The sequence below is a fragment of the Camelina sativa genome, chromosome 11, assembly GCF_000633955.1.
Source record: "Camelina sativa cultivar DH55 chromosome 11, Cs, whole genome shotgun sequence".
Classification (NCBI taxonomy): domain Eukaryota; kingdom Viridiplantae; phylum Streptophyta; class Magnoliopsida; order Brassicales; family Brassicaceae; genus Camelina; species Camelina sativa.
The window spans coordinates 26,852-54,064 of NC_025695.1; the positions used below are offsets into that span (position 1 = coordinate 26,852).

General features: G+C 42.0%; 7 protein-coding genes across 11 annotated transcripts in view; 3 read left to right on the forward strand and 4 right to left on the reverse strand.

The window, feature by feature from the left end:
* Positions 1–795, forward strand: part of LOC104720727 (transcription termination factor MTERF6, chloroplastic/mitochondrial-like) — a 2,168-nt gene extending 1,373 nt beyond the window's left edge. Inside the window, exon 3 of the mRNA XM_010438604.2 lies at positions 38–795. Within this exon, the coding sequence (XP_010436906.1) occupies positions 38–681 (644 nt within the window). The 3' untranslated portion in view covers positions 682–795. The remainder of the gene's footprint in view (positions 1–37) is intronic.
* LOC104720726 (protein FAR1-RELATED SEQUENCE 9) lies at positions 216–3,892 on the forward strand. Of its 3 annotated transcripts, XM_010438603.2 has the most exons (4): positions 216–654; positions 1,036–1,762; positions 1,895–3,377; positions 3,471–3,892. In XM_010438603.2, exons 3-4 carry the CDS (start codon positions 1,920–1,922, stop codon positions 3,627–3,629), a joined length of 1,617 nt encoding a protein of 538 aa, XP_010436905.1. In that variant the 5' UTR covers positions 216–654; positions 1,036–1,762; positions 1,895–1,919; the 3' UTR covers positions 3,630–3,892. The 3 variants fall into 3 exon arrangements, with proteins under 3 accessions (XP_010436905.1, XP_019088087.1, XP_019088086.1); XM_019232542.1 differs by lacking the exon at positions 216–654 and having other exon boundaries at positions 1,458–1,762; positions 1,901–3,377; positions 3,462–3,892; XM_019232541.1 differs by lacking the exon at positions 216–654 and having other exon boundaries at positions 1,459–1,762; positions 3,462–3,892.
* On the reverse strand, positions 4,076–10,726 carry LOC104720730 (protein FAR1-RELATED SEQUENCE 5-like). Its single transcript, XM_019231712.1, has 2 exons — positions 8,813–10,726; positions 4,076–4,752 (listed from the first exon to the last, which is right to left on the reverse strand). The coding sequence occupies exons 1-2, from the start codon at positions 10,398–10,400 to the stop codon at positions 4,076–4,078; spliced, it is 2,265 nt and encodes a 754-aa protein (XP_019087257.1). The 5' UTR covers positions 10,401–10,726.
* LOC109127591 (protein FAR1-RELATED SEQUENCE 5-like) lies at positions 5,063–7,770 on the reverse strand. Its single transcript, XM_019232544.1, has one exon. It carries the CDS (start codon positions 7,470–7,472, stop codon positions 5,214–5,216), a length of 2,259 nt encoding a protein of 752 aa, XP_019088089.1. The 5' UTR covers positions 7,473–7,770; the 3' UTR covers positions 5,063–5,213.
* LOC109124768 (brefeldin A-inhibited guanine nucleotide-exchange protein 1) lies at positions 13,862–21,231 on the forward strand. Of its 3 annotated transcripts, none has more exons than XM_010438609.2 (11): positions 13,862–14,835; positions 14,956–15,273; positions 15,495–15,828; positions 15,950–16,372; positions 16,570–16,862; positions 17,393–17,666; positions 17,907–18,397; positions 18,564–18,885; positions 19,017–19,377; positions 19,605–20,266; positions 20,445–21,231. In XM_010438609.2, the coding sequence occupies exons 1-11, from the start codon at positions 13,862–13,864 to the stop codon at positions 21,048–21,050; spliced, it is 5,058 nt and encodes a 1,685-aa protein (XP_010436911.1). In that variant the 3' UTR covers positions 21,051–21,231. The 3 variants fall into 3 exon arrangements, with proteins under 3 accessions (XP_010436911.1, XP_019088269.1, XP_019088268.1); XM_019232724.1 differs by having other exon boundaries at positions 14,400–14,835; positions 15,485–15,828; XM_019232723.1 differs by having other exon boundaries at positions 14,589–14,860.
* LOC104720732 (expansin-A20) lies at positions 21,355–22,583 on the reverse strand. Its single transcript, XM_010438610.2, has 2 exons — positions 22,281–22,583; positions 21,355–22,189 (listed from the first exon to the last, which is right to left on the reverse strand). Exons 1-2 carry the CDS (start codon positions 22,417–22,419, stop codon positions 21,561–21,563), a joined length of 768 nt encoding a protein of 255 aa, XP_010436912.1. The 5' UTR covers positions 22,420–22,583; the 3' UTR covers positions 21,355–21,560.
* Positions 25,412–27,213, reverse strand: part of LOC104720737 — a 7,339-nt gene continuing 5,537 nt past the window's right edge. Inside the window, exons 2-3 of the mRNA XM_010438615.1 lie at positions 26,084–26,373; positions 25,412–25,997 (exon numbers count right to left, since the gene is read on the reverse strand). Coding sequence (XP_010436917.1) covers positions 25,778–25,997; positions 26,084–26,373 — 510 coding nt within the window. The 3' untranslated portion in view covers positions 25,412–25,777. The remainder of the gene's footprint in view (positions 25,998–26,083; positions 26,374–27,213) is intronic.

The following is a 27,213-nucleotide window of genomic DNA, read 5'->3' on the forward strand; positions in this document are numbered from 1 at the left end:
GAAGAGAAACTCTGTCCCCTTCTTGCTTTTTTTCAAGCCTTGGGTGTGCCTGAGACTCAACTTGGCAAAATGATACTTTTCAACCCGAGGCTTATCAGCTACAGCATCGACACCAAGCTCACAGTGATGGTCAGCTTTCTTGCTAGTCTTGGCCTTGACCAAGATGGGATGATCGGCAAAGTCCTTGTCAAGCACCCATTTCTTATGGGGTATAGTGTTGATAAGAGGTTGCGGCCTACCACTGATTTCTTGAAATCTTCCGTTGGTCTCACTGAGGATGGCATCCAGTCGTTGGTCATGAATTTTCCGCAACTTGTGTGCAGAGACGTTACCAAGGTTCTCAAACCAAATTATGATTATCTCAAGGAGTGTGGGTTTAGAGATGCCCAGATAGCAACCATGGTGTCTGGTTGTCCCCCAATTTTGATTAAGAGTATTAAGAATTCACTACAACCTAGGATCAGATTCCTAGTCCAGGTGATGGGAAGAGGCATTGATGAAGTGGCTTCTTATCCTGAATTCTTTCACCATGGATTAAAGAAGAAGGTAGAATCACGGTTTAAACTTGTCAAAAGGAACAACATTGACTGCAGCCTTAGAGAAATGCTCGACTGTAGCTCAAAGAAATTTCATGTCAAGTTTGGCTTTTCAGAGGTAACTGCATCCTATGCAAGCCTTTAGCTTTATATCTCTCTAGTTTTCCCCTTCATCAGGCTCTCTCTCTCTCTCTCTCTCTCTCTCTGCAACCTATTTTCAGCTTGTGTTAGAATTTCACTTCACTGATTGTGATATCAATAGAGTGTTTTCCAGATATCATCGATTCCAACACTTTTCTTATAAATGCATAGAGTGATGTCCCCTTGTTTTCAGGTATCCAACTGCAATCAAAACCACACTCCGTGACCTTTCATGATATCCTTTAAGCAAAAAAAGCGTGTAGTGTGATATTAATATGATGATGATTGGTCTAGCCAGGATTAAAGTTTGATATATAATGTTGTTGGATAAGTCATTCTTGGCTTGTGATTCTTGCAGCACCTGACAAACAAAATAGGAATCTGCGTAGCTTAACTGCAGAACAGAATATGCTGCACGCAGCTCAATGCAGTCGACCAGATAGCTGAAAGTATGGGAAGGTGAAAAGCATAGACAGCTGTTTCTTGATCTTCACTACTCCGAGTATTACAGAGTATCAAAATAATGTTGTGAACAATTGCACTATGCTGGTGGTGGACCCTGTCATATAGTATTGGAGAGGGCCGTCAAGCGAAATCCACTATGCTCTCTTTTGGATGTCACGAACATTTCATTCTGACAACCAGATTTTGTGACGGTCAAACTTGAAATTCTGGTTGCTTCGAATGCTCCTTTTCACGGTTGTAATAATCGTATTTTGGTTCCCCCTTTGGATCGGCCGACTCAAAAAAAAAAAAAAAAAACTTTTTTAAGTCTGAGAGCCCAAATATCAATTTTACCAAAGGGCCCAAAGTTAAAGGACCAGGCCTGCCTACAAAGTCGCTACTTTGGTTTCCTATAAACTGCTTGCCGTTTTAGATTTTTAGACAAAACCGTCCATCACCGAGTTTGGATCCAACACAGCAAGAGAACACGAGTACTAAACTCCGTCGGGTCGCGGAAGCCATTGATTCAGTTACCAGTTACTACAACAGTACAAGCTTAGGGTTTGAACTTTTAAAGTGGGTGGGTTGTGACCTTGCCAAAACCGGAAGAGGGATTGAAGATATCTTGTTTATAATCGCAGGTATCAACTCTCAAACTCTCTCTTTCTCTTTCCAGTATTGATTTTTCATTCGCTTCTGCAAGTTTCAAACGTTGTTCCTTGTGATAACCACCCATGACTTACCAATTTAGGATTAAAAGTTGTGGTTGATAGTGGCAGGGATAAGGAGCAAGTAAGGATGAGCGAGAGGACCCTGGGAAGCGGGGTCGAGCATGTATTGAACTATCTGAAACGTAGGCAGCTCGAGAATCCTGGTTTCTTGTACGCAATGGAGGACGACTGTGGGAATGTATTTTGGGCGGATCCAACTTGCAGGTTGAATTACACCTACTTTGGTGATACCGTAGTTTTTGACACCATGTACAGGAGGGGTAAGAGGTACCAAGTGCCATTTGCTGCCTTCACCGGGTTTAACCATCATGGGCAGCCTCTTCTTTTTGGTTGTGCTCTCATTCTCAACGAGTCTGAGTCCTCCTTTGCTTGGCTTTTCCATACTTGGCTTCAAGCAATGTCTGCTCCCCCTCCTCCTTCTATTACAGTTGAACCAGATCGGCTGATACAGGTTGCTGTTTCTCAAGTTTTCTGTCAGACCCGCCTTCGTTTCAGCCAGCCCCTCATCTTCAAGGAAACTGAGGAGAAACTCGCTCACCTCTATCAGTCGCATCCTAGCTTTGAATCCGAATTTATAAACTGCGTTACTGAGACAGAAACGGCTGCCGAGTTTGAGGCATCTTGGGACATTCTCGTCAGAAGATATTATCTACAGGATAACGACTGGCTTCAGTCCATTTATAATGCTAGGCAACAATGGGTCCGTGTCTTCATCCGAGACGCCTTTTATGGGGAGCTGTCTACAAATGAAGAGAGCAGCAGTTTGAACTCATTCTTCCAAGGGTTTGTAGATGCATCAACTACGATGCAAACGCTCATACAACAGCATGATAAAGCAATTGATAGCTGGCGTGAGAAAGAACTGAAAGCAGATTATGAAGCAATTCACTCTACTCCAGTTATGAAAACTCCCTCTCCCATGGAAAAGCAAGCTGCTAGCCTGTATACAAGGGCAGCGTTCAACAAGTTCCAGGACGAGTTTGTTGAGACCCTTGCAAATCCTGCAAGTAGGATTAGTGATTCAGGAACTCACACCACTTACCGTGTGGCTAAGTTCGGAGAAGTTCACAAAGGTCATACGGTCAATTTTGACGCTCTTGAGGTGAAAGCTATTTGCAGCTGTCAAATGTTTGAGTATTCAGGGATTATTTGTAGACACATATTGGCGGTGTTCAGGGCCAATAACGTTTCTACTCTTCCATCTCGGTATCTGCTGAGGCGATGGACCAAATCAGCAAAGACTAGAGGCATTGAGGAACAACCCGAGTTTTCAAACAGTTGTCAAGAATCTTTAACCGTCTGCTTCAACAATCTACGCCAAGAAGCAACCAAGTATGTGGAGGAGGGCGCCAAATCTATTCAGATTTATAAAGTTGCGATGGATGCCTTGGATGAAGCTGCCAAGAAGGTTGTTGCTGCAAGTAACAAATTTAGAGGAGCAACACCTGGAACTACACTTCCCAACGGCGATCCATACCCGTCTGAGGAAGCTCGAGAAACTACAAGTGCAATGAATCTTCCAGGGGTAAGCGAATCTATTGGTGGTACTCGATAGTTTTATGACATTTATATCCTCTGTTCCTTGGGAATAAGTACTTATCCAATGTAGGGTGAAAAGGAGAGGACAATACTTGAACTGACAACTGAATTGGAGAGGACAGGCCAGCGATGCGAAGTTTATCGAGCAAACCTGCTGTCTATTTTGAGAGATATGGAAGAACAGAAGTTTCAGCTTTCCCTCAAGGTACAAACTGCGAGACTAAGCTTGAAAGAGTGAGTGCTACCTGCTGGATACATAACATCACAAGCTTATGCTGTTTGGTATTGCAAACATTTATGGGAATCAACTTCGTCTCTTACTCATTATGAAATGATTGGGAGTACTTATTGCAAAGGCTGCCTACTGTGTAATAGGGAAATCCTGAAAATTGGGTCCCTTTTTCAAAAACGCTAAGATATTGTACAATGTAATGAGCAATCAGATGAAAAGCCAAATAATTTAATTAATAGAATAGCAGTTGGAACATGTCACTTATTTCACAGATTATCCTTCAAGCTAATTTTAATGTTCTGCNCGACAACTTGTCTTGACATTTCTTGAAAATATGCCATTTGCAAAAGCGATGGCGGGCGGCAGGGAAAACCTGCATGATGGCTGCACGGATAACAGCATCATGATCGGTGGTGATTGAGACAGGAGGGTGGGCGGACANCATTTAATTTTTATCCAAAGAATGCAAGTATCGAAAATAAAATGAACCTCACCTCGGGCTGAGCCGGCACATCTTGCTGACAGTCCTCATTGCAACACATCCGTTTTCCATCAGTTACAGAAGAAGTCTCTTTAAAGTGCCCGTTCGCCATAGTTCTTCTAACTTCCTTATTCATCGCTAGGGACACAGTCTTGGCAGCTTCTTGCAGAGCAACTACTGCAACATCACAAGTATAAAGAGATTTGCCTGCTTCTTGCAGAAAATTAGAAGCTTTGTGGCGTAAGGTGTTGTATCGGACGGTATGAGACTCCAGGTAATTAGCATACGCATGCAAATTATAATCATCAAATATGACGCTGCTTTTGGCATTTCTGGTCCATCGTTTTAGGATGTAGTAAGGTGGAAGCGTAAGGAGATTGGTGACCCGGAAGACTGCCAATATATGTCTGCAAATGATGCCAGAGAACTCAAACATCTGGCAACTGCAATTTGCTCTCATCTCCAAAACGTTGAACTTGATGAAATGAGCCTTGTGAGCCTCTCCATATTTCGCAACCGTATAGGTAACAAGATCCCCATCATCGTGAGCTTTGGATGCCATAAAAGTCAGGGTTCCAACTAGTTCTTCCTGAAATCTGATAAACAATTTCCTTGTATAAAGGTCAGACGCCTGCTTCTCCATTGGAGATGGAGTCTTGAGAACAGGAGGTGAGTTCATAGTATCATAGTCTGCTTTAACTTCTTTCTCGAGACGACTCTCCAAGGCTTTTTCGTACAGCTTAAAGAACTGGCTTAGATTGGTTGAAGCGTTGATGTAACCATCAAAATACGAATTTATACTGTCACTACGGTGCGCTAAGGACATTTCGGCAAAAAAGGTATCACGGAGATAAACTGGGACCCACTGGCGGCGATCGGAGTACAATGCTTGTAGCCAGTCATGATCGCGTAGCTCATACTTGTCAAGAAGTGAAAACCAACATGACTCNTGCAATTGGTCAGCAGTAGAAGCACATAGCAAAAACTGAAGACCTTGCAGATTTATGGGAGATTGCACGGTACATGTTCACAATGTGGCAAAAGCAGAAGAAACGATACTTTAGATGTGCAACGTTTATAGAGCAACAAACTTGATTAACATTTAATTTTTATCCAAAGAATGCAAGTATCGAAAATAAAATGAACCTCACCTCGGGCTGAGCCGGCACATCTTGCTGACAGTCCTCATTGCAACACATCCGTTTTCCATCAGTTACAGAAGAACTCTCTTTAAAGTGCCCGTTCGCCATAGTTCTTCTAACTTCCTTATTCATCGCTAGGGACACAGTCTTGGCAGCTTCTTGCAGAGCAACTACTGCAACATCACAAGTATAAAGAGATTTGCCTGCTTCTTGCAGAAAATTAGAAGCTTTGTGGCGTAAGGTGTTGTATCGGACGGTATGAGACTCCAGGTAATTAGCATACGCATGCAAATTATAATCATCAAATATGACGCTGCTTTTGGCATTTCTGGTCCATCGTTTTAGGATGTAGTAAGGGGGAAGCGTAAGGAGATTGGTGACCCGGAAGACTGCCAATATATGTCTACAAATGATGCCAGAGAACTCAAACATCTGGCAACTGCAATTTGCTCTCATCTCCAAAACGTTGAACTTGATGAAATGAGCCTTGTGAGCCTCTCCATATTTCGCAACCGTATAGGTAACAAGATCCCCATCATCGTGAGCTTTGGATGCCATAAAAGTCAGGGTTCCAACTAGTTCTTCCTGAAATCTGATAAACAATTTCCTTGTATAAAGGTCAGACGCCTGCTTCTCCATTGGAGATGGAGTCTTGAGAACAGGAGGTGAGTTCATAGTATCATAGTCTGCTTTAACTTCTTTCTCGAGACGACTCTCCAAGGCTTTTTCGTACAGCTTAAAGAACTGGCTTAGATTGGTTGAAGCGTTGATGTAACCATCAAAATACGAATTGATACTGTCACTACGCTGCGCTAAGGACATTTCGGCAAAAAAGGTATCACGGAGATAAACTGGGACCCACTGCCGGCGATCGGAGTACAATGCTTGTAGCCAGTCATGATCGCGTAGCTCATACTTGTCAAGAAGTGAAAACCAACATGATTCAAAATCCTCAAGGGTATCTGTCAGATTGACACATTTGTCGAAATCAGACTCAAAAAAAGGATGCGTGAGGAAGACATGCGACAACTTCTCTTGACACTTCTTGAAAATATGCCATTTGCAAAAGCGATGGCGGGCGGCAGGGAAAACCTGCATGATGGCTGCACGTATAACAGCATCATGATCGGTGGTGATTGAGACAGGAGGGTGGGCGGACATTGCCGCAAGCCATGTATTGAAAAGCCATACAAAGGAAGCCTCGGTTTCGTTAATGATAAAGGCACAGCCGAAAAGAATGGGTTGGCCATGGTGGTTAACACCAGTGAAGGGTGCGAAAGGCAAACGGTACCTGTTGGACCTGTAGGTGGTATCAAAAGTGACAGTATCCCCAAAGTAAGCAAAATCCGTTCTAGCTTTAGGATCAGCCCAGAAGACATTACCCACAGAGTGATCATCTTCGGTGGTTCCTCCCTGAAGAGCGTAAAAGAAGTTAGGGTTGTCGGCATTCATCTGCCGCAAGTAGTCAAGAAGAAGCTGAATATCTCCTTCTATGCTCTTCTGCCGATTGTTCCTCATATAATTCCTACAGTCGACTTCGGTGAAGCCAACCTTGCTGATGCCACCGTACTCTTTGATGAGGGCGGACATAATCCTGCGGGGGCCCATACCTGCAGCTTGAAGCGTGTCAATCAAGGTCTTGGCTGGGCCAGAGATTTGCCTGTGGGAGCGGAGACAGTGGACTTGGTCGGGAGGAACGAGGTCATGGTTGTGCTCTTTGACAAAGCCAGAGACGAGCCATTTACCAGAGTCGTGCATCTTAACAGAGAGGGAGGCTTTGCAACCGACTCTAGTGATGGTCCTGGGGCGCTTGATCTCCCTGTCCTTGGTGCGCTTCTCGTTCATATTCCTGAAACCTTCCTTGGCACAAACAAATTGCCTCTGGATGATGGCTCCATCTCGGCGGGAGCGGCGGGAGGAACTGACACGGGTACTAAAGCCGATGCGACGGGCATATGAGTTGTAGAAAGCCTTGGCAGCTTCTTCGGACTCGAATTCAAGACCATCGTAAGGCTCGAGATCCAGGAGATCCTGCTGCTCCTCCTCCTGATTGGGAAAGTAATTTTCGGAATTGCCAAGAGAGATACCACAAGGCATAATTGGGCTGTCGAGCATATCATCCTCGTCGAGACCATGGTGCTCAATATCAATAGCGTCGTCATCAACATCTCCCCCACTACTAACTCCGACACCAATATCGAAGTCGAGCACTTCATTATCCATCATCAGGAATGGAATGGAATGGAAGAACAAGGGTTTTTATCTATCTATTAATGTCCACAGGCAGGCAGGCGGATATGGAAAACGCATAAACCCACTTACAGTCCCTTAAACGGTGTCGTGGTTTGATTTCAAGCAGAGATGGGATTGGAAGCGAACGCGTGCGTCGCTTTTACAGGGGAGAAAGCAGAAAACAAGAGAAAGGGGGAAGCTGATTATAACAGATTTTTTGAGGCGGGAGTGATAAGAAACGATGATGAAGATGAAGAGAGACGAAGAAGGTCGAACAGTGAAGGAGGAGGAGGAAGAAGACACCGAGAATCGTCGTCGGGAGAGACGCTGGTGCTTCCTAAAATTTTGCCCCCTTTTCTTTTTTCTATTAAGCAAGGCCCATTTCGTCATTCACTTTATGAGGCCCACCTTCTTTTGTGCGGCCCGTTCTCAGGGCCTTTCCGTTTTACTACGTATTAATGTTGTTTTATTTATTATATCCAGTTGTGAAAGAAGAAAAAGTTAGAAACGAAACGATGATACAATTACTNAGAGCGGAGACAGTGGACTTGGTCGGGAGGAACGAGGTCATGGTTGTGCTCTCTGACAAAGCCAGAGACAAGCCATTTACCAGAGTCGTGCATCTTGACAGAGAGGGAGGCTTTGCAACNCTAATTGGATTACTCACATTATACAGTCATGAAATCTTAATCCAGATATATATTGTTGTGTGAAATTTTACTACCAGAAACAAAACAAAACAAAAGCACACACACACAAAAACAAAAATACATAGTGATTGAAAGTACTTTTGATTTAGTCTACAAAAACTCAACTCTTGCCTAAATGGATTTACGGGAATTGAAAACCACCGCCTCCAACACCCTCAGCAGCAGCAGCAGGTCCGGTGTTCGGGTTAATGGCCGTCCACAGTAGAGATATGGTGATCGCAATTAGACCTGCCCACACAAACACTATCGTTGGAGTTTTGCCTCTCCGTCCCATCAATCCTTTTGCGAATGGGTACAAATGAGCCAACACCCAGAAGCTGAAAAATGCTCCTCCTATTAGCTTGCTCCACTGTGGCACCGCTTGGTATATTGTCCTGACGAACGCCACCACAATCGCTATTATGTTCACCATCGCTATCACTATTGGGGGTATCATCAGCGACGACCATTTCACTATGTACAAATCTGCGTATATGTCATCGTTGTCATCTCCCCCTGACTTGGTCGTCAAGGTAAAGGAGATCTCGATCCCTGCTAACACTTTTAGGATTCCTTGCACAACAGCGTANAATCTGATAAACAATTTCCTTGTATAAAGGTCAGACGCCTGCTTCTCCATTGGAGATGGAGTCTTGAGAAGAGGAGGTGAGTTCATAGTATCATAGTCTGCTTTAACTTCTTTCTCGAGACGACTCTCCAAGGCTTTTTCGTACAGCTTAAAGAACTGGCTTAGATTGGTTGAAGCGTTGATGTAACCATCAAAATACGAATTTATACTGTCACTACGGTGCGCTAAGGACATTTCGGCAAAAAAGGAATCACGGAGATAAACTGGGACCCACTGCCGGCGATCGGAGTACAATGCCTGTAGCCAGTCATGATCGCGTAGCTCATACTTGTCAAGAAGTGAAAACCAACATGACTCAAAATCCTCAAGGGACTCTGTCAGATTGACACATTTGTGGAAATCAGACTCAAAGGAAGGATGCGTGAGGAAGACATGGGACAACTTCTCTTGACATTTCTTGAAAATATGCCATTTGCAAAAGCGATGACGGGCGGCAGGGAAAACCTGCATGATGGCTGCACGTATAACAGCATCATGATCGGTGGTGATTGAGACAGGAGGGTGGGCGGACATTGCCGCAAGCCATGTATTGAAAAGCCAAACAAAGGAAGCCTCGGTTTCATTGATGATAAAGGCACAGCCGAAAAGAATGGGTTGGCCATGGTGGTTAACACCAGTGAAGGGTGCGAAAGGCAAACGGTACCTGTTGGACCTGTAGGTGGTATCAAAAGTGACAGTATCCCCAAAGAAAGCAAAATCCGTTCTAGCTTTAGGATCAGCCCAGAAGACATTACCCACAGACTGGTCTTCTTCGGTGGTTCCTCCCTGAACAGCGTAGAAGAAGTTAGGGTTGTCGGCATTCATCTGCCGCAAGTAGTCAAGAAGAAGCTGAATCTCTCCTTCTATGCTCTTCTGCCGATTGTTCCTCATATAATTCCTACAGTCGACTTCGGTGAAGCCAACCTTGCTGATGCCACCGTACTCTTTGATGAGGGCGGACATAATCCTGCGGGGGCCCATACCTGCAGCTTGAAGCGTGTCAATCAAGGTCTTGGCTGGGCCAGAGATTTGCCTGTGAGAGCGGAGACAGTGGACTTGGTCGGGAGGAACGAGGTCATGGTTGTGCTCTCTGACAAAGCCAGAGACAAGCCATTTACCAGAGTCGTGCATCTTGACAGAGAGGGAGGCTTTGCAACCGACTCTAGTGATGGTCCTGGGGCGCTTGATCTCCCTGTCCTTGGTGCGCTTCTCGTTCATATTCCTGAAACCTTCTTTAGCACAAACAAATTGCCTCTGGATGATGGCTCCATCTCGGCGGGAGCGGCGGGAGGAACTGACACGGGTACTAAAGCCGATGCGACGGGCATATGAGTTGTAGAAAGCCTTGGCAGCTTCTTCGGACTCGAATTCAAGACCATCGTAAGGCTCGAGATCCAGGAGATCCTGCTGCTCCTCCTCCTCCTCCTGATTGGGAAAGTAATTTTCGGAATTGCCAAGAGAGATACCACAAGGCATAATTGGGCTGTCGAGCATATCATCGTCGTCGAGACCATGGTGCTCAATATCAATAGCGTCGTCATCAACATCTCCCCCACTACTAACTCCTACACCGATATCGAAGTCGAGCACTTCATTATCCATCATCAGGAATGGAATGGAAGAACAAGGTTTTTTTTATTTATCTATTAATGTCCACAGGCAGGCGGGCGGATATGGAAAACGCATAAACACACTTACAGTCCCTTAAACGGTGTCGTGATTTGATTTCAAGCAGAGAAGAAGAGATTGGAAGCGAACGCGTGCGTCGCTTTTACAGGGGAGAAAGCAGAAAACAAGAGAAAGGGGGAAGCTGATTTTTTTGAGGCGGGAGTGATAAGAAACGATGAAGAAGACGATGAGAGACGAAGAAGGTCGAACAGTGAGGGAGGAGGAAGAAGACACCGAGAATCGTCGTCGGGAGAGACGCTGGTGCTTCCTACAATTTTGCCCCCTTTTCTTTTTTTCTACTAAGCAAGGCCCATTTAGTCATTCACTTTATGAGGCCCACCTTCTTTTGCGCGGCCCGTTCTCAGGGCCTTTCCGTAATGTTGTTTTATTTATATCCAGTTGTGAAAGAAGAAAAAGTTAGAAACGAAACGATGATACATACAATTACTACAAGCTGCTAATTGGATTACTCGCATTTTACAGTCATGAAATCTTAATCCAGATATATATTGTTGTGTGAAATTTTACTACCAGAAACAAAACAAAACACACACACACACAAACAAAAACAAAATAGTGATTGAAAGTGCATATTTCTTTTGATTTAGTCTACAAAAACTCAACTCTTGCCTAAATGGATTTTTACGGGAATTGAAAACCACCGCCTCCAACACCCTCAGCAGCAGCAGCAGGTCCGGTGTTCGGGTTAATGGCCGTCCACAGTAGAGAGATGGTGATCGCAATTAGACCTGCCCACACAAACACTATCGTTGGAGTTTTGCCTCTCCGTCCCATCAATCCTTTTGCGAATGGATACAAATGAGCCAACACCCAGAAGCTGAAAAATGCTCCTCCTATTAGCTTGCTCCACTGTGGCACCGCTTGGTATATTGTCCTGACGAACGCCACCACAATCGCTATTATGTTCACCATCGCTATCACTATTGGGGGTATCATCAGCGACGACCATTTCACTATGTACAAATCTGCGTATATGTCATCGTTGTCATCTCCCCCTGACTTGGTCGTCAAGGTAAAGGAGATCTCGATCCCTGCTAACACTTTTAGGATTCCTTGCACAACAGCGTAGAGGTGAGAGCTTGTTCCAGATATAAGCCACCACTGTTCATTTCTCCACCATTCTTCGAGCCCAATGCCAGACCACTTCACCTCCAAGACCGCCAAGCCAATCAAGCATATGGTGATTATAAGGAGGTATACTAAGAAGGAGATACTAAGCGTCCGCACGATGAACTGTCCAGAGAAAAGAGAGAAGGCCGGAAGAAAGCAGTAGAGGATGAGAAACAGAGAGGTGAAGNAAATGAAACGTGAGTTTTTACGTTCCTGATGGTTTGGGGGAAACAAAGAAGAAAAGACAAGGAGGAGAGGATTATCAGGACATAAAACTGTTTATGCTATGGATCTCTATTTTTGGGCTTCTCTGTATTATGCAGTATGCACCAACCAACCTATTTTTGGAAGCTCAAGGGTTTAGTTGTTTATGCTATTTTGGGATTATAGACGTTTTTCTCTTTCTTTTAATTCATTTGATTTCGGAAACCAATTCTCAACTTATATATAAAAAGACAGTGGAAAATTCCCTAGCTAGTTTTTTTTTTTTTTTTTTATTAAAGCATAGTCAAATATATTAGTATTTTAGTTAACTATAGAAATGATTCTTATTTTATATAATCATTTGAAATATTTTTTCATGCAACTAAAGTATAAACTTATAATTTTTTCGATATCTTTTTGATGTTGCAGAGGAAATATGTTTTTTAAGTTAAATTCTATTTAATATTTTAAATTGTATATTACAATTTTTTTTTTTTTTAACACGGCAAATAATATTATATAACCAAAGTTTTACATGATACATAAAAAACCATTCAAGTACAACCATTGAAACAAATAAAGGAAATTGAACACAATTTCGATAAAGAAGTGGAAGTAACCCTGCTGTCCAAACGGAAGCCTTATGGACAACAGAAAAAATCTGTTAAGTCCCCTCTTCATATACTCATAAAAGGCTAACATCTTATAGATGAAACTCCAAAATGTTTTTCGCATCACTCTGATTAAAAGAACATATTGATATGTTGCTTGAATATGATCATGATCATGTTTATTGTAGCATCCTACATATCGTTGCCGCTTAGTAATACATGATGGTATCTTCTCTTCCTTTGATATGTTGGTTCTCTGTAGACTTGATTTCCCGGGATCCCATATTCGCCGACCAATACACCAACATGTTGTCTGAAGTTTATGTTGAATCCCTTTACCAAAATGGTTTTGGGAATGTCGGACATCATGGAGAGTCAAAAAAACCCTTCACGGAGATAACATACTCAATTTGGAAGAAATTGTAAGATCTATCCACTCTAACGAACCATAAATAAACCGTTCCCACTATGGGAGAGTGTTGGCTGAACCAAAATTGTTTCCAACCACAAAAGAACTCAACTCTTACCGAATGTGAATGTGAGTGTGTTTGATTCATCCTAACTGATTGGATCAAAATAAGATTTGATGGTTCCAAACCTTGATGAACCATCATCTTTAGGTCAAACTTAAGCCCAATCATCATCACGAGTAAGAGGAAAAGAACGACACCACCGGAGACTGACAAAGGCCAATCCACCGTATGAAACACAAGATTATCCAAATTCATTACCAAATCAATCTTCAGATCACCACCAGAGATCAACGGAAACCACCACCAAAGATGATCGGTTGAAGATGAAGCGGTTCAGGATTTGGTTTTGTAGAAAAATAGAAAACTATGCAAAGAAACGAAAAATAAAACAAACTAAAGAGGCACAGAGCCGCCAGAGATGCCGGACACCGGCCAGAAAATCAAAAGAATGGGGTGAAGGAGAGATCTATGAATCGGCGTTAGTATCGCCCTGTGAGAGCGTCAGTTTTTTTCTTTGAAATCTATTATTATTACAAAATTATTTTAAAATAATATAATAGTTTGAAAGTATATGCTACAAATATAAAATTTATCTAAAAATGAAAAAAAAAAGTTAATAAAATTATTTATTTAAAGTTGATTAAAGTTTTATTATAATCATTTTTAAAAAAATTAGTTAGATTATTGTATAACGATGAATGATGGATACTGATTTTCAAATTATTTAGATAAACGGAAAATTTGTATGATTTTTATTGAAGAAGAGATAATATAAATTATAATTATATAAATATAAGGGTTATAAATTATAGTATTAAACAATATACAAAAACGTTAAAAGTTAAGAAACGCAGCGTTTCGTTGTGCCAACGCCGCGAAAAGAAAAAAATACAGTACAAGTGGCCCGGTTCTTTCTGGGTTTGCCTATTTCATTCTGAATCGCCGCCGTGAATTCGAATGTGTGTTAGATCCGTCGGTGATGTCGTCGTCGCAGAACCTTGGTGGCGCCACCAGATGCGGCCGTGTGATTGGGCCATCTTTGGACAAGATCATAAAAAATGCCGCGTGGCGCAAGCACACCTTCCTCGTTTCCGCCTGTAAGTCTGTCCTCGACAAGTTGGAGACTCTCTCCGATTCTCCCGATCCTTCATCGCCTCTCTTCGGTCTCTCCACCTCCGATTCAGATGCCGTCCTTCAGCCACTCCTTCTCTCTCTTGATACCGGCTACGCCAAGGTTATTGAACCTGCTCTCGATTGCTCTTTCAAGCTCTTCTCCCTCTCCCTCCTCCGGGGCGAGGTCTGCTCATCTTCTCCTGATTCCCTTCTCTACAAGCTCATCCACGCGATCTGCAAGGTTTGCGGCATCGGCGAGGAGTCAATTGAGCTGGCGGTCCTTCGCGTCCTCCTCGCCGCCGTCAGATCTCCTCGCATCCTGATCCGTGGCGATTGTTTGCTCCATCTAGTCAGGACTTGCTACAATGTGTATCTCGGCGGATTTAACGGGACCAACCAGATCTGCGCTAAATCTGTGTTGGCTCAGATCATGCTCATCGTCTTCACCAGATCCGAGGCGAATTCTATGGATGCGTCACTCAAAACAGTTAATGTCAACGACTTGCTTGCCATCACGGATAAGAATGTCAACGAAGGCAACTCTGTTCATATTTGTCAGGGTTTCATCAACGACGTTATTACGGCCGGGGAAGCAGATCCTCCTCCGGATTTCCTGCTAGTCTTGCAGGGCCCAGAGGAGGAGGAGGATGATGGTGCTTCAACTAGCAAGATCAGGGAAGACGGATTCCTTCTCTTTAAAAATCTGTGTAAGCTGTCTATGAAGTTCTCGTCACAAGAGAACACCGACGATCAGATTCTTGTTAGAGGCAAGACTTTGTCTCTCGAGTTGCTCAAAGTCGTCATTGATAACGGTGGCCCGATCTGGCGTTCTGACGAAAGGCAAGTTTTATCTTTCATTTCGCAGGTTACATTCCCTATCTAATGCAGCATTTGCTATTCGTCTCTCAGTAGTATTACATGGAATCCAAGACCTAACTCTCCCTCCCCCAAAATATGCAGGTTTCTCAATGCCATTAAGCAGTTCCTTTGCTTGTCTTTGTTAAAGAATAGCGCACTCTCGGTTATGTCTATTTTTCAACTTCAATGTGCTATCTTCACCACCTTGCTACGGAAATATAGATCGGGTTTGAAATCAGAAGTAGGCATATTCTTCCCCATGCTTGTCCTCCGTGTTCTTGAAAATGTTCTTCAGCCAAGTTTCCTGCAGAAAATGACCGTGCTCAGCTTACTTGAGAACATTTGCCACGAGCCAAACCTAATAGTTGACATATTTGTCAACTTTGACTGTGATGTGGAGTCACCAAACATCTTCGAAAGGTATTTGCAATTTCTTATTTTGTATCTCCCCAAGATAGTTTTTGGATTCTGTTTCCAGAATAGCGTTCCAGATGTTGTCAGATTACAATTCTTTGCTGAAAAGTTTTAGAGATCAGATCGGGCACCAAAGTAGCCTACACGGTTCATATCTGTATTCCATTAGTGGTCTTGTACTTTAGTAAAATGTATTAAGCTCTTATAATTCTATCAGATGTTTGCAGGATTGTCAACGGTCTTCTAAAAACTGCTTTAGGGCCTCCTCCTGGTTCGTCGACAACTTTGTCCCCAGTCCAGGATATTACTTTTCGGCATGAATCAGTGAAGTGCTTGGTTAGCATTATTAAGGCAATGGGAACATGGATGGACCAACAATTGAGCATGAGCGAATCACTTCTGCCTAAGAGCTTAGAAAATGAAGCACCTGTAGACAATCATTCTAGCCCAAATGAAGAAGACGGGACAACTACAGATCATGACTTTCACCCAGATTTGAGTTCAGAGTCATCAGACGCTGCAACTCTTGAACAAAGGAGGGCATACAAAATTGAACTCCAGGTCTGATGTTGCATCATAAAAGAACTAAAAGATTGTCCGTCCCATACAGTGATATTAGTATAATTATTCTTCTCTTCGGTGAGGTTAGTTTTTTTCATCATCCTTCTTGGTTTATGTGCAGAAAGGTATCACTCTATTCAATAGAAAGCCGTCAAAGGGTATTGAGTTTCTTATAAGCTGTAAAAAGGTTGGCAACTCCCCAGATGAGGTGGTGTCGTTCCTGAGAAATACCACAGGCTTGAATGCTACCATGATTGGTGATTATTTGGGTGAAAGAGAGGAGTTTCCAATGAAAGTTATGCATGCCTATGTGGACTCGTTTGATTTCAAGGAAATGAATTTTGGTGAAGCAATTAGGTTTTTCTTAAGGGGGTTCAGGCTTCCTGGGGAAGCGCAGAAAATTGACCGCATAATGGAAAAGTTTGCTGAACGCTTTTGCAAATGCAATCCAAATTCATTCAGCAGTGCTGACACAGCATATGTTCTTGCATACTCTGTGATAATGCTTAATACTGATGCCCACAATATCATGGTTAAAGAGAAGGTTTGTTTTCTTGGCTGTCACAATTTATTCAATCCATGATAGGTTTGCTTTTGGACTGCATCTGCATGAGTTGACTTTTCTGGTTACTTACGTGCTCAGAAATTGTTATTGGAATATTCTGTATTGGAGATTGCTTTGTTTGGTATACATTATTTACAGTGTGTTTTTACGTCTCCTTTTTTGTTTATGACAATCAGATGACCAAGGCTGATTTTATCAGAAATAACCGAGGCATTGATGATGGCAAAGATCTACCAGAGGAGTATCTTGGTGCGCTTTATGACCAAGTTGTCATAAATGAAATAAAGATGAGTTCTGATTCTTCTGCCCCAGAAAGCAGGCAGTCCAATGGCTTGAATAAACTACTGGGTCTGGACGGTATACTCAATCTGGTTTATTGGACACAGACAGAAGAAAAGGCAGTCGGGGCTAATGGTCTTCTTATAAAGCATATTCAAGAAAAGTTCAGGTCGAAGTCTGGAAAATCAGAGTAAGCTCATTTATCTTATTTAGAGTCTACTGTGAAATGAGGTGCTTAGGCTCTTATTCTTTGGAGAGAGTGGCAGGAGACGATAGCACTACGTAGTAGTGATTAGAAAATTGTATTCAAATGAAGGTTTTTATTGAGTGATTGTTCTTACTATGATGCTGCTGAGCGAGTCAGGTTACCTGCACAATTAGCGAACTAAGCTGAAACCAGGTTTTCCTTTAACGTTGATGAACACGTTGATGAAATACTTACCCTTTACTTTCCCTTGTTCATTTTTGTCTCTGAAATTGTGTTTACCTGAGAAACTACCTACCTGCAAAATTAGCGAACTAAGCTGAAACCAGGTTTTCCTTTAACGTGGATAAACAATACCCTTTAGTTTCCCTAGTTCATTTTTGTCTCTGAAATTGTTTTTGCCTGAGAAAATATCTTTCTAAAAGGATTAGGGTTGACAAATACCGTGGACGAATGTTAGGATCTGAAGTCCTAACATGAATCTCATGATTTGGATTCTTTTTCCTGTCTTGTAGATCAGCTTACCATGTCGTTACAGACGTTGCAATATTGCGTTTTATGGTTGAAGTTTCATGGGGACCAATGCTTGCCGCATTCAGCGTGACACTTGATCAGAGTGATGACAGGCTTGCTGCAGTTGAATGCTTACGAGGCTTTCGGTACGCCGTTCATATTACAGCAGTTATGGGTATGCAAACGCAAAGAGATGCATTTGTCACTTCCATGGCCAAGTTCACAAATCTCCATTGCGCAGGAGATATGAAGCAAAAGAATGTCGATGCTGTTAAAGTAAGTTTCTTCTTGTGAAAATCAGTTGTTTCTTTCCTCACATCCGGTTTTCAAAGTATAAGAACAGAGAGATGAAGCATTTTAAGGCATACTAACCTTAATATCATGTGTTTTAGTTTTCTGTTTCAACGGCTTTTTAATGTATTTTACTCTGCTGTAAAGTTCTCCTTCCCTCTATGGAGAGAAGCATGCGTGAATTGACCTCTTCATAACTTCATTATTGCTTATTTTGTTGTTCAGGCCATCATATCAATTGCCATTGAAGATGGTAATCACTTGCAAGATGCTTGGGAGCATATTTTGACTTGTCTTTCTAGAATAGAGCACTTGCAATTATTGGGCGAGGGTGCTCCAAGTGATGCATCTTATTTTTCCTCATCCGAGACGGAAGAGAAGAAAGCCTTGGGATTTCCTAACTTGAAGAAAAAAGGAGCCCTCCAGAATCCGGTGATGATGGCTGTTGTTCGAGGGGGCTCATATGATAGCAGTGCAATTGGACCAAATATTCCAGGGCTTGTGAAGCAGGACCAGATCAATAACTTCATTGCAAACTTGAATTTGCTTGACCAGATCGGGAGTTTTCAGTTGAATAATGTATATGCTCATAGCCAGCGGTTGAAGACTGAAGCCATAGTAGCATTTGTTAAAGCTCTATGCAAAGTCTCTATGTCAGAACTACAGTCTCCTACGGATCCTCGAGTATTTAGCCTCACAAAATTAGTTGAGATCGCGTAAGAGTTTCTTCTTTTGATACTCTCTTTAGAACTCATAGAATGAGAAATGAACATACTGAATACATCTCATCTTGCCTTACTGAATTGGACATCAAGGTAGCACCATGAGAGTCTAATAAGATGTCAACTCACAAATTTACATATCTCTTTTTGTGTTGTACAGCCACTACAACATGAACCGCATCAGGCTAGTCTGGTCTCGCATATGGAGCATCCTGTCAGATTTTTTTGTATCTGTTGGCTTGTCGGAGAATCTTTCTGTTGCAATATTCGTTATGGATTCACTACGACAACTTTCTATGAAGTTCTTGGAACGTGAGGAGCTGGCTAACTACAACTTCCAGAATGAATTTCTTCGACCATTTGTCATTGTTATGCAAAAAAGCAGTTCTGCTGAAATAAGAGAACTAATAGTTCGGTGCATTTCTCAAATGGTACTCAGCCGTGTCAGTAATGTAAAATCAGGGTGGAAAAGTGTTTTCAAGGTACATAATGTTTTCCTAGCATCCGCCTGTATGTGAACATATATGATTAAGCTTCAGGTTAGGAGGAAAAACGTTCAACCGAAGATACTATACTGAGTAGTTCATCTGCTCTTTTTTTCATTTCCTTTCAGGTTTTCACAACCGCAGCAGCTGATGAAAGGAAGAACATTGTGTTGCTGGCCTTTGAGACAATGGAAAAAATTGTCCGAGAGTATTTTTCATATATCACAGAGACGGAGGCAACAACCTTTACTGATTGTGTTAGATGCCTCATAACTTTCACAAACAGCAAATTCACCAGCGATGTTAGCCTGAATGCTATTGCATTTCTACGATTTTGTGCCCTAAAACTTGCAGAAGGAGGCCTTGTGTGGAATGAGAAGGGTAGGTCCAGCAGTCCCGGTACTCCATTAACTGATGACCATGCACCAAATACCCAAAATTTTATGGATGCAGATGAAAACATATCATATTGGGTTCCTTTACTCACAGGTAATCTGTCATATTTTTAATCTGTAGATAATACCTTGATTTTAATGCATAAACATATTATGGGCTTTCGTCTCAAAAAAAAAGAAAAAAACATATTATGGGGATCTTACATTTTTCGAATTCACATATTCCATTGCTAATTCGTCCAAGTGATTGAATTTGTTTTGCTGCGAGGTTAGGAAAGAACAGTTCCCTGCATTCTAATCAAAATTTTATTTTTGTTACAGGATTGTCTAAGCTAACTGCTGATTCCAGACCAGCAATCCGTAAAAGCTCCCTGGAAGTGCTCTTTAATATTTTAAAGGATCATGGTCATATTTTCTCACGAACATTCTGGATTGGTGTTTTCAGTTCTGTTATTTATCCTATATTTAATAGCGTGTGGGGCGAGAATGATCTGCTTTCTAAAGATGAACACAGTTCATTCCCCTCTACATTTTCTCCACATCCTAGTGGAGTTTCTTGGGATGCTGAGACTTCAGCTATGGCGGCACAGTCTCTGGTAGACCTATTTGTCAGCTTTTTTACTGTCATAAGGTCTCAACTATCAAGTGTAGTGTCCTTACTTGCTAGTCTTATAAGAAATCCAGCTCAGGGTCCTACAGTAGCTGGAGTTGGCGCGTTGCTGCGGTTGGCAGACGAATTGGGTGGCAGTTTCTCGGAAGATGAGTGGAAGGAGATTTTTTTGGCTGTCAAAGAAGCTGCTTCATTGACATTGTCTAGTTTCATGAAAACACTGAGAACCATGGATGATGTTCCAGATGAGGAAACGTTGTCTGATCAGGACTTTAGTAATGAAGATGACGTGGACGAAGACAGCCTGCAAACTATGTCTTATGTTGTTGCAAGAACAAAGAGTCACATCACCGTCCAGTTGCAGGTTGTTCAGGTATGTACATAATGTTGTACTATGCAATGATATGCCAAGGTTTGACTAATACCAACAATTTGTTCTTTAAAAATCCCATACGAAAATGAATCTAGAAATGTTGTATGCTTTACCTTTGCCTTGCTCAAGAATAATGATCTCTCTTACCTTCTCTCACTAGTCTTTCTCCTGTTCTCAGGTAGTGACTGATCTCTACCAAAATAATCAGCAGTCATTGTTGGCATCTCACGTCACTGTTATCCTGGAGATACTTTCAACAATCTCATCACATGCCCACCAGCTAAATTCTGATTTGATACTGCAAAAGAAAATGAGGAGAGCATGCTCTATCTTGGAGCTCTCTGAACCTCCCATGCTTCATTTCGAAAATGACACACACCAGAACTACCTGGACATTCTTCAAGACCTACTGACATACAACCCAGGAGTGTCCTTGGAGCTAAGCATAGAATCTCAACTGATTACAGTGTGTGTGCAATTACTGAAGATGTACCTGAAGTGCACGTTGTTTCAGGGTTCAGAGTTAGAAGAAACCAGGCAGCCTAAAAACTGGATTCTACCCATGGGAGCAACATCGAAGGAAGAAGCAGCAGCAAGATCTCCACTAGTGGTTGCAGTGCTGAAGGCACTGAGGGAACTGAAAAGAGATTCATTCAAGAGGTATGCACCAACTTTCTTCCCATTGTTGGTGGAGCTTGTGCGGAGTGAGCACAGCTCTTCACAAGTCCCACAAGTCTTAAGCACCGTGTTCCATACATGTATGGGTCCAATGATGGGTGAATAGAATAGGATTGTTGTAAGTGCATTGAAGTTTGACATTCGAGCACCTAAAGGATAGGTTACGAGCAGACACAAATCACTCTTTTCTTCTTTCGTTTTTTCTTCTCGTGTCTAATGAGTATTGACGAAAGAATGTGAGATTAACAGGTTTTGTGCGGTTGATTGCTTGTGCTGATATAGAGTAATTAATTACTGTTATAGAAACTAAGAAAAGGATGGTGAAAATTTTCTGCACTGCATACTTTCTTCTTCCCAGTTGTTATTGTTAACGCTACTCATGAGCATATAATATTACAAACACAGCTCAATGAGGTCGAAGTAAGGATTTGTGAAGATATATATTAAAAGAAAAAGAAAGGAGAAGACAAAGATGGGCCACTCGTAGCAAGTCATTTAGACTTGAAATGAAGTGATGATATCTAAAGTGATAATCAATAAGAAAGCCACAACTTGGTTTTTGACCGCCGAAAGTGAATCATTCATGGCTTGATGATGATGATGATGATAAGAGGAGTCAGGAGTGGAACTGCTTTCCTTGGTATGTCATTCCAAAGCGCCAATAAGGAGGAGCCACATCATAAGAGGCAATGGTTTTGCCGCCTCTGAGAGTAACCTCGAAAGAGAGAGACTGTCCGATGAGATCAAGAGAGGAGTGCCAGTTCTGTCCCCAGTTTCTGGCCATTGGGATCCAAGCCGTTGTATGGCCCTTCACTTTCACTCCTACAACTTCCCCGTCGAGGCCAACATTGCTTATCAACACCTGGAAGAAGTGGGAGCTCCCGTTCAAGCTGAATCTTAAACCGCCTCTCCGCCCACACTTGACCCTCCTGTATTGTATAGGTATCATCTCGGCTTTGGTTTCTGCTATCCCTGTGAAGGCGGCATGAGATAGTTCCAAGTGTTCCTTTGGGAAGTTGCACCAACCTCCGTAATCGGAGGACAGACCCGAATTGGGAGGACAGAAATCAGTGGCGGTGACCACCACGGAGGGGCTGCCTTGGAGGCACCAACGGATATGGTTCACGCACCGCACTTCTAGACAAGCTCCGCAGCTGCTTCCCCTGTTGAACAGCTTCCCGCTCAGGCCTGCGCTGTACCCGCCATAGCTGCTCTGCCTCAGATCTCCATACCCACAAGCGCCTCCTATCACCACACCAATTTAGTCTAGTTAGTCATGACTCATGACTGAGGAAAGAAAAAAGAAAAATAGGGGTAGAGATAGAGAGAAGAGAACCAGTAGCGACGGAGGAGGAGCCGTCCCTGTCTCTGGAGAGCGTGGCTGTGGCTATCTTCCAGTCATCTTCGGCGGTGGCTTGAAAGAGGCGGCAGAGAATAAAGATGCACAATGCGAGTTGCTGAAGCCCAGAATCCATGAACACAACAAGCAGTGTTGTTGGGATCCTCACAGGTGGCAGACAAAAGTGATGCGTTTGAGAGGGTTTAGGGGTTCCTTTTGATCATCATCTGGCTCCGCTCCGCTTTTCAAGACTGGGTGTGGTGGGGATGCGACAAAAGATTGCTCTGACATGTTTTGACTTTGACAGTTCCCGTTTCAGACCAATTATCGAAACGAAACGAAAGGAAAGGAACAACGCGTATTCCAGGCCCAACTCACTTGGCGGCCCACTTTCTACCCGTTATCTCAATGCGCATTGTGAAATTTTTCCACGGTCATTTTTCAGACCTATTATCAAAAAAAAAAAAGGAAAGGAACAACAATACGTATTCCAGGCCCAACTCACTTGGCGGCCCACTTCTACCCGTTATCTCAATGCGCATGGTGAAGTTTTTCCAAAGTTCATCCATTTTATACATATAAAAGGACTAGCTTTAAACTCCAAATATTAAATCTTATCCTCTCAAACCTATATTAAAATAAAATAATTTAAACTTATAAAAAATATAATTTAAAATTAATTTAATATATTATAATTGTGTAAAAAAATAAAAATGAAAAATACTTTTTTTAAAAAAATATTTTTGAAAAATAATATCTCAAAAAAGACATTTCTAACAAATTTTCTTATTAAAATAGAAAATGTGTATTACTAGGACGTTAAAAGAAACATGCTTATTCGACTATGAGTCGTGGTCAAGTATTTGAAACAAACTATACCGACAAATGCTGTTAAAGTGGGTGAAAAGGAAGAGTTGTGCCAGATGGGAGCATAAAATCTTTCTATAAGACATTAACAAAGAACGTTGAAATATCTCTTAAAGCAGACGTTAATATATCTATGTAATTTTTACGAACAAGTGTGTCTATTTAAATTTTCACATATTTAGAAATCTATATATTTGTTTTTCTTTTAAACTTTCGTTTTAGTTCAAATATACAAGTATTTAGAAATATATATATGTTATTCTTTTGAAAAATTTCCAAATTTTGTTTTTTCACATATATTTTGTTTTTTATAATATGTTGAATCAAAATAATTTGTAACATCATTCTCCTCTAAATTGCTAGAATGACTTCTGATCACTATGAAAATTATTGAAATTTTGATTTAATTTATGAATCGTTGTAATATTTAATTATTCGGTCTATAAGTATAATTCTTCATAAATTATTTTTCTTTATTAAGATATATTAAAAGAAATTATCCTAACCGTTTAATTTAACCATTTCAAGTTTGCAATATTTCGTATATTTAATATTTAAGATCACATCATTTGGATAAACTTTGCGTTCATTTACCACTCATTAAATTGCAATCCTACTTATGTTGAAGTTACTTAGAAAACATTTTTCATTTATTTATATTAATATTTCAATTGATCCAAATTTTTAATAACCAACAATTTGCAAATATTTTTAAAAATTTACTTAACATATATTATTATAAGAATGATTTTTTGTAAAGGATTATTGGTTTATCACTTTATCTTTATCTAAAGGTTTATGGGATTTTCTTAAAAATAAAGTTTTTCATTTTTAATAAAGTCATTTAGATTTTCTCATCTTCTTATTATAAATCTATATTGTATTTTTTCACTCATAATTGTTTTTAACATTTTGGGTCTTATGGCAAATTTGGAAAACTAGGAACAATCTGGTTTTCAATAATTTTTGTGAAAGTGCAACAAAAACAGTTACTACATCTGAAACTAAAGATACAACATTGACTCATAAAAGTCCTACTCAGAGTATCCCCTCTAATACAAATGTGAACTCTTGCTCAGCCACAACACATCCCACACTAACCAAGTCTTTGTTTCTTAGCAGAAACTAACACTAACCAAGTCTTTGTTTCTGATCAGCCAGCTCTCGCTCCCGGTAAGCTGCCTCCGATCGTCTCGGGATAGTGTTTTTTCTCTGTTTTCATGTCTAATCTATTAACTATCATCTATTAACCCAGAAACACCTCACCGCTCGGTGCTTCTCGTCTTCTTCCATCTATTACATCTTGGGTGCTGAACCATCTTTGAAAGATGGGGATATCGGAAATCTCAAGATTCATGCTCTTGGTTATGGTGACAGGGTTACAGAAAAGAAGGTGCCTATGGAGTTACTCAAGGAAATGGGAACCATACCCATTCATGCATGGCTGGGTAGCAACATTGAAGAATGGCGTAGTGCATCTTCAAGATGATCTAAACCATGAGTGCATCGTCGGATATAAACCCAAAACGTATTTCCCTGCTTCGTCTTGTAACTCTGTTTCATTGCCAAACCCAAAATTGTAACCAACCAATGTCCTCTTCTTCTCCAGAGGATGGTGAAGAATGCATCGTGGCAATCAAGTTCATGGGAGTGGGACCTCAACTCAGCTTGTGCAGCAGCAGGCCTGCTCAAAGGAACTGCAAGTGGACCAACATCAGAATCACAGACCCCAGCTTCTTCTCCTCCCATGTAATGTACTCCAAGAGAGAGCAGGACCCCTAGGAAGAGTTTTAGGGAATGGGACCATTTCCTTGTGTTGAGGCTAGACGAGGAAGGAAATGCTAAGGACACTGGAGATGTCAGCATTTTCCTCTCCAAGGCTAGCTTGTACGGGGTATCTGAAAAATGCGTTTTTTTTCTTGGGGAAGCACGACTTTGGCAGCGTCCGACTCAGCGATCATCACAAGGGAGATGGTCCTTTAACCCACCCGGTACCTTACTTCTTTCCACATCAATCTCCACCAACAAAAGACTAATAGTACTCTGTTTCTCTTTTAAACCTCAAACTCTATTTTATGCTTAGGTTTTGTTTTTGTTTGCCCATTTACCAAAACGCATAAAAAAAAAATCACACGGGCACAGACATGACAAACACCAAACTAAAACAGAGAGTTGAAACAAAACAGCCTTGTTCAATCTTCTTCAGCTTTGGCTCTGTTATTGTACATAGTAGTAGCTAGGAAGTCGAGAACCCGCCAAAGAGAAAGTGAAAACTTGATTATATTGATTTTGATTTACAAATTTGTTTCCTTCTTTTGGTGCTCCTGTGAAGTAGAGAAGAATCTACGTACACTTGTACGTGTTAATAGAAAAAGGGTAGAGAGCATCAATAGGATACAAGTTTTGAGTTGAAGAGAAAAGACATATAAAGAGAGAATCAAGTGTATTAGTCTAGTTTTGGTGGAAACAAAACCAGTAAGGGCTTTTGAAAGTTATGGATCATCAACCGTCATCTCATTTGGCCGGCGGCCACTTTGAATCCGATGAAGGAGAGAAGAAGTAGACAAAGGTAGGAAACTCTTATTATTATATCTAAGAGGTTTTGTTGTGAAGAGGCTACCCAAAAATCAAACCCAAACAGTGATGTCTTTAAGGGGAAGAAGAGTGCAATGAGGTAGGGGTTTATGGTGGATGAGAACATGTGTGTATGATGACGACTCTTGTCTGCTCAAATTGTGGCTCGACTTGTCCAAGGTTCCATCTCTGTACACAAACACAGCAGTATCATCATCTTCCATGCGACACCATTTTCTGTTTTTATCTTTGACACGTTGGAGCGGCATTCCCCTGCAATTGGGGATGGAGGCACATATTATTTAATTAAAAAAAGAATTGATTTGGTAAATGAGATGATGATTCTCCCACCAACCAACCTGACATGGAAGAGATCGGAGACATCAAGAAAGAAGGCCAATGCGTCGATAAAGGCCTGGTAGGTGGTGATATGAAGGCCGTCGATGTGGGGATAGGGGAGCCTGGGCCTGGGGTGGTTGGTGGTGGGAGAAGAGAGGAAAACGTACTCTTTGAAACCTAAAGAGTCCTCCTGGTGGTCCTGGGGGATGAAGCCCATGGTGGACATGATCGGTTCGAGCTCGTCGTGGGTCATAACCGGCTTGAAGGTTCTCGTGTGCCACAAGGCCAGTTTCCTCATACACTCCTCCATCTCTCTCTCTATCGATCCCCTCTGCCTCTCTGCTCGAGACTGAGTCTTCCTTCTTGGGGATTATCTCGTTATTCTTGCTTTCGTTTTTTTTTGCCCTTGTTTTTCTTTTTATTCACAAAACTGCCATTTGTCCCACGTGGCCTTCATCATCATCTTTAAACAAAACAAAGTGTGTCGTGTGAGCCCTCAATTTCAATATTTCTAATTAGGGTTGTTGCTGCTGCTGCTGCTGCTGCTAAGTAGTGGTTGTGGTTGTGGTTGTAATTGTTGTTCCTCTTCGCCTTCTCATCCCCCATGGCCATGATGAATCTTCTTCTTCTTCTTCTTCTTCTTCTTCTCGCTGTTCTTCATCTTTGCCTCCTTTCTGCGGTGGCCGGCGACGATGCGATCGTCTCCAGATTCCAGGAGTATCTCCGAATCAACACGGTTCAACCCAACCCGGACTACTACAAAGCCGTTGACTTTATAATATCTCAGGCAAAACCCCTCTCCCTCGAATCTCAGACGATCGAACTCGTCAAGGGAAAGCCGCTTCTCCTCCTCAAATGGGTTGGCTCCGACCCGACCCTCCCTGCCCTTCTCCTCAACTCCCACACCGATGTCGTTCCCTTCGAGGAGTCCAAGTGGACCCACCACCCTCTCCAAGCTCACGTCGACCATACCACCGGCAACATCTACGCCAGGGGTTCCCAGGACATGAAGTGCGTCGGGATGCAGTACCTCGAGGCCATTCGCAAGCTCCAGTCTTCTGGCTTCCACCCACTCCGATCCGTCTACCTCTCCTTCGTCCCCGATGAAGAGATCGGCGGCCACGACGGCGCTGAGAAGTTCGCCGAATCC